Below are 6143 nucleotides of genomic sequence, written 5' to 3'. Positions count from 1 at the left end.
TTTTATTTATTTTAAAGATCCAAATCCGGATCCGAATATCTGCCGGATATTACAATTTTTAAAAAGATATCCGACATTCGGATATCTGAGAACCTCGGATCCGGATAAAAATAGTAAAATTATGGATCCGCCGGATAAATATCGAATCCGGATACTTTATAGTTGCTTGGATATCAGGTGCGTCCCCGGCCTACTTTACCCAACTGCACACAGTCCCACATGCTCCTTCCTCCAAAATCATGTCCCACCACGTGTAGTGTTAATCCTAAATTAATAATTTTAAACCTTTGTATTATGATGCAAATTGGCCACTACTAGCTCTACTCACCCGACATCACCTTTGGAGGTTGAAAACAAAGCGTCAATAACGGTTGGTGGGTTCTTCATGTCGTGACCATTGACTCCTTTTTAGTTTTATTGAGAAAGTCCATTTCTGATAATTTTGAGGGTAGGACTTGTTTACTATTAAGAATACTCTAATTGGTTTAAAACACTTCAATGTACTTTAACTTTCACTCTACATATAATTGAATAAACAATAAATTTACTCTATAAATAATTAATCTTATTTTTCTGTTAATCACTATATATTTTTCACTCAAAAAATAGAATAGCAACCACTTAAAAAAAAATAATCCTGATTAGTTTGTTATTGACGCATTTTAAAGAATTCCAATCTCACTAAATATTTATATCTCTAATTTTTTTTCTAAAAATATGTATAAAATAATGATTTTAATTTTTTGTGTCTTTTTTAATTCTGTGCACGTATTTTTTTGTTCAAAATGATTTTAATTTGTCTAAAATTGAAATTTCAGTTCAACCGTTTCTCCGTGTAGAACTGGCCCTTTTAAATCTCAGATTCTGCAAAAGGAAATCTCGTTTCTTCTTCTACTTGAACAACTTTTAAACTTTCATCTTCGATTTCTTGAATCTTCGATTGACCGTCTCGATCGTTGACCCCTGAATACATTTTTCAGGCGAAAGACCAAAAGAACTTTATACAAAGATTTGAGTTTTTTTTTTCCTCATGTGGAGTGTTTTGGTTTTGAGCTAAATGATTGAGACACGACAAGAAGAAGAATAAGATGACTCTTTACATTCGTCGTGAATCTTCCAAGGTTCCCCCATTTTCTTCTCGTGATTCAGCTTCTGAGTGTTTCACATTATTGACTAATTTGGTTTGTTTTAAACAGCTGTGGAAGAGGTTTTGCTCGGAGATAACAACAGAAATTGGTCTTCTCGCTGAGAACTGGAAGTACCTTCTCGCTGGCATTATCTGTCAGGTGAGCTTTTTTTGTTGTTGTTGTCAATTTGTCAATGATGACTCTTGTTTCTAATTTTTTATTGAAAGTATGATCAATGGTTTTGCTATAAATGGTAAACTTTGGGAGAAAGCTTTCGCTGTTCTTAACCAAAATAGTTAGTGTTTGTTGTGGTCTTAACAATGTAGATTGGATTATACATGTTTCTTGAGTTTGTGACTCTATGTTGTTGTGTGCAGTACATTCATGGTTTAGCTGCTAAAGGAGTTCATTACATTCATCGCCCTGGACCGACTCTCCAGGATCTTGGCTTCTTTCTTCTTCCGGTCTCATCTCAGACCTTTCCAGCTATATATACATACGCTCAGTCAATAGATCTCTTTATAGCTTTGGTTATTCCATTGTATAGGAGCTTGGTCAAGAGAAAAGCTACATAAGTGAAACGGTATTCACTACTGTATTTGTTTCTTTTTTCCTGGTGAGTCTCTCTATAAAACATTCATAGTTTTCTTCACTGGACTTTTCGATATTGATAACTCCTTGAGCCTTTTCTTTTTTCAGTGGACTTTCCATCCATTCATCCTGAAGAGCAAAAAGATATACACCGTCTTGATATGGTGCAGAGTTCTAGCTTTCTTAGTTGTAAGTGCCTTTGCCTTACAATCTACTGTAGATAGTTTAAGCTTGCTGTCTTAGTCAATTTTGAAGTTTGACGATGTTTCTGTCTTCAGGCATGTCAGTTTCTCCGTGTTATAACCTTCTATTCCACTCAGCTTCCTGGTCCAAACTATCACTGTCGTGAGGTAAAAGCAACTGAGATCCTCATGAATGAATAATTAAGCTTATGTGTTCTTCCAACTTTTGCTGCTACAGGGCTCTAAAGTTTCCACGTTGCCATGGCCCAAAAGCCCTCTTGAGGTTCTCCAGATTAACCGTGAGTCTGCATCCACACGCATCTTCTTAGTTTTGCTTGTGTTCTCATGTGATGATGTTAATCTTATCAGCTCATGGGGTGATGTACGGATGTGGAGACCTGATCTTCTCATCGCATATGATATTCACGCTAGTCTTTGTCCTCACTTACCACAAGTACGGCACTAAAAGGTATAAAACTTCTTCAACTCTTTAAAAGCTTACTTTGTAAAAAGACATCTCTGCATCACTCCTTCTGTCTCAGGTTCATAAAGCTGTTTGGTTGGCTCTTTGCTTTCGTGCAGAGCCTCTTGATCATTGCCTCCCGTAAACATTACACTGTCGATGTTGTTGTTGCCTGGTATGGTTTGCCCATCAAGCAACAAATTAACCGCAACTGGATACAAAGATAATGACTTATTGTTGTTTTTGATTCTTTCTCCGTTTAGGTACACCGTTAACTTGGTTGTGTTTTGTCTGGACAAGAAACTACCAGGTTTGATCGTATCTTTTCTTGTGGTCTTGTTTTGGAAGAGAGACTCGGTTCCTCATATCTTCTTCTTTTACGTACATCAGAGTTACCAGATCGGACCACAGTGTTGCTCCCAGTAATCTCGAAAGACAGAACGAAAGAAGAGAACCACAAGTTGTTGAATGGGAACGGTGTTGATCCTGCTGATTGGGTAAGAGCATCTGAACCTGTCTTGTCTGAACCAGTCGCATAGTTTGATATTTAATGTTCTTTTTCATGTTTTTCTTTCGGTTGTGTTTAGAGACCAAGGGCTCAAGTGAACGGGAAGATAGATAGCAACGGAGTTCACACTGATAACTCATTGAATGGCGCATGAAAACTCGCACCAGACATGAAGACATGTTGGTCATTGTTCATGAAGAGAACTCTTATAGAGAGATGTTAGGGCTATGCTACTCTGTACATTTTTCAGTTCCTTGTCCCCCAAGCAATGTCTTGTTGGATCACGTTGTTTTTATTTTTGTTGTCAATTTTATTATTATAAGAAACGTTGCTTTTATTATCCTCTCCAGATTTAATCATTATTTATTTATTTATAACAAAAAGGTTTCGGTTGCAAAGAGTAAATAGTTTTTGTTTGTTTACATATATACAAAGAATCAAAAACTCTTTTGATATATGGTAAAAATATGTTGTTTGAATGCAAAGAAAGAGCGTATGTAAAAGTTTCAAGAAGAAGATGAAACATGGAAGTGGAAGAGCCATGACACGACGAAGCCAAAGACCATACAAGCTAACACTATATTCACCACTCTCTGTGGCTGCCACCTGTTCTCTATCGCCATTGCTGCTGCTACGGCCGCAGTCTCCTCACCGCCTCCACCGTTTCTCACCTCTCTTTCGTCCACTGTTGACGTAACCATCTCGTTTGCACCGCCCACGTTTTTCGCTACCGATTGACAAATCTCGCAGATTCTGTTTCAGTAAAAATATGTTAATCTTCCTATAATCTAACAAGGATTTGATGTTTAAGTCGTCACGACAACATGTGCATATAACACATCAACACCAAAAAAATTACGTGCTTAATTATATAACTTATTATTTTTAAATAGAAATCAATAAAACGTCCAAAAAAAGTATAACTAAAGAGTAAAATAAAACAATAAAACCCCGTAATTCGTTTCAAAAAGATTCATAACAAGATCTTGAACACGTTAATAACAAAATTTCAAGATTTTGTTTTTTTTTTTCTTAAAAGTAATTAAGAACTCAATTAAACAAAAGTAGAACCACTAAACCAAAAAATAAAGAGGAGCTAAAAGTAGGTTACTAACTTGTCGCCTTTGATCTTGAACCAAGTTTCGGCACATTGTCTATGAGCAATAGCCAAATCTTCCTTACACGAACACCCTAACTCCATCGCACCTCCACCGCTCGTTTCCGCCACCCCTAAATGACATATCCTACAGTCTTTCTCCGGCAGCGCCGTCGCATCATCACCCCCATCATCATCCATCTCCGAGGAACTCATCACGGACGACACTTTCCTCGACTCTCCTCCTTCGTATTCGTACGGTCCTACTCCCGTGGTCGAATAGAAGTATGAGTAACATGACGTCATGTCCTCCCCGTCTGAATAATATACGCTGACGTCACTTCCACCGAACGAGCGGCGGTGATAACCGTACGCCGCTCCTTGTTCTAAATCGATCTCTGTCATTATACTGAGCTGGAAGATTATGTGGTTTTTTCTTTAATGCCACGGTAATAGAAATGAAATGATTTAAAGAAATGGGTTTAGGTGGATTTGGTGATTTTCTCCAACTTAAAAACTTTTAAAATGATTTAATTTGTGAGAAAGTGTGTAACGAATTTGAAAGAGGAGTAAGTGATGGTGGTGGTGGACCAGGAACAAGCTTGAGAACAGAGTGATGATGTCACTATGTTATGAAGGAAGAAGATATTGTTCTTGGATCAAGAATCAACTGTTATATATAACAAAAAGAAATAGTGACAGATTAAAGAGAGATAAATAAAAAAAGAGAAAAGGGAACAAGTTTCTACCCAAGTTTAAGGGATGTTGGTTCCGAGTAGAGAGATTTTGTACAACGTTTAAGCGACGTGATCTTCATCTTTGCTATGTGCACCGCATCCAACGGCTGATATTTCGGGATCGAAGGAAAAATTAATTTCATAGTTGAAAGCCCCATTCTATCCTCAATTCTTTTTGAAAAACAAGCAAAAATAGAAAAATACAGGGGTGGTTATGTCATTACGTTATAGAATATATCCTGTTTTGGATTTACTTTGACCCATTCCTTCTTCCGACCAATCTAATCACGGCCTGATCTCTTTGGATTGAATTGTACTTTGTACCATCTACGGTTTACAATTGGGTCTATGTACATTGTAGGAATTGTTGTCTTCTTTATTAGTCTAATTGAGTTGTTTACTTGTTTAAGCAACTAAGTTAGGTAAAGTTAAATTTAATATAATTACATTAATCTCAACACCAGGTGCATATTTTCACTCTCAGACTCTCTTGATTTTTGTTATTTTTCAGGCAATTAATGTCATCTTCAATACATGCTTTCTCCACAAGTGTTTTTTTCACACAGCATTGTCATTATATGTGGAAGCTATACATATACCACTTAAATCTTGTATGAGTTAGCAGTGGAACATCCAAAAAAACTACAATGTATTAGACTATCCAAAAAAACAGATCTAATAATTAGACTAAGTTTTTCTTTTATGGGGAAGAAAGATATTCCAAGCAAGGAATAACGATATTCCATAAAGCCATACAGATTAAAATTAAGAAAGAAATGGGAATCTCATTTTCCACGTCAAAATGTTGAACCACCAAAGGAATAAAAGAAAGAAAGAAACAAAAAGAGTAAAAACGATTTTTGACGGGAATTAATTTAAGTAAACAACAGTTTATTAAGTTGGTGGGTCTGGTTCTAGTGGACAGACACACCTATTCTTGTTTTCATTTGAATCTTATATTTGGATTTTTCTTCTATAAAAAATGTCTACAGATACTTTAAATTAGTTCATTATCTAACGTGAGAGTTAAGTAGTAAACTAAAAGAATCAAACTCTTAAGGGGTGTGTTATGAGGGCCAGCCCAAGTTTTTATTTGATGTTTGCGTACCTATTAGAGAGATAAATAATCGATCCTACTTTTAACCTTTTCACCCATGAACTTAACGTAAATGACCCACAAAACTTAACCTGCTTGGCTCATGAATGACGACCCAAAGATTTTCCCACACGTGCGATACTCGGCGGCTCCGATCTGGCGCGTGAACTTGTTTTTTTTTCGTCGGATTTTGTGATACAATGTTTTTCACCTCGGTAAATATCGGTTCTTTACCCTTTGTTTGGCGCCGAAATTTGTTCGTACCACGGTCAGTGATTATACTAATAAAATAAGTTGTCGACTGGGTTGATTGATAACTGTGAGAAGTAACCAAGTCTGGTGG

The 6143-nt window shown here is 36.5% G+C and overlaps 2 protein-coding genes across 2 annotated transcripts; one reads left to right on the top strand and one right to left on the bottom strand.

The window, feature by feature from the left end:
- The first annotated feature begins 842 nt into the window (after positions 1-842).
- LOC106337657 (phosphatidylinositol:ceramide inositolphosphotransferase 2-like) lies at positions 843-3211 on the top strand. The gene is made up of 12 exons (XM_013776778.1): positions 843-1121; positions 1197-1286; positions 1505-1591; positions 1675-1743; positions 1827-1907; positions 1997-2068; positions 2139-2199; positions 2270-2369; positions 2443-2538; positions 2627-2673; positions 2754-2860; positions 2951-3211. Exons 1-12 carry the CDS (start codon positions 1089-1091, stop codon positions 3023-3025), a joined length of 918 nt encoding a protein of 305 aa, XP_013632232.1. The 5' UTR covers positions 843-1088; the 3' UTR covers positions 3026-3211.
- A 53-nt stretch (positions 3212-3264) lies between these two features.
- Positions 3265-4705, bottom strand: LOC106337658. The gene is made up of 2 exons (XM_013776779.1): positions 3987-4705; positions 3265-3624 (listed from the first exon to the last, which is right to left on the bottom strand). The coding sequence occupies exons 1-2, from the start codon at positions 4370-4372 to the stop codon at positions 3378-3380; spliced, it is 633 nt and encodes a 210-aa protein (XP_013632233.1). The 5' UTR covers positions 4373-4705; the 3' UTR covers positions 3265-3377.
- Positions 4706-6143: the final 1438 nt, after the last annotated feature.

Source organism: Brassica oleracea, chromosome C4, assembly GCF_000695525.1.
Source record: "Brassica oleracea var. oleracea cultivar TO1000 chromosome C4, BOL, whole genome shotgun sequence".
In the NCBI taxonomy this organism is placed as follows: Eukaryota; Viridiplantae; Streptophyta; class Magnoliopsida; order Brassicales; family Brassicaceae; genus Brassica; species Brassica oleracea.
Note: the sequence above shows the minus strand (reverse complement) of the source record. Positions and strands in the feature narration are given on the sequence as shown.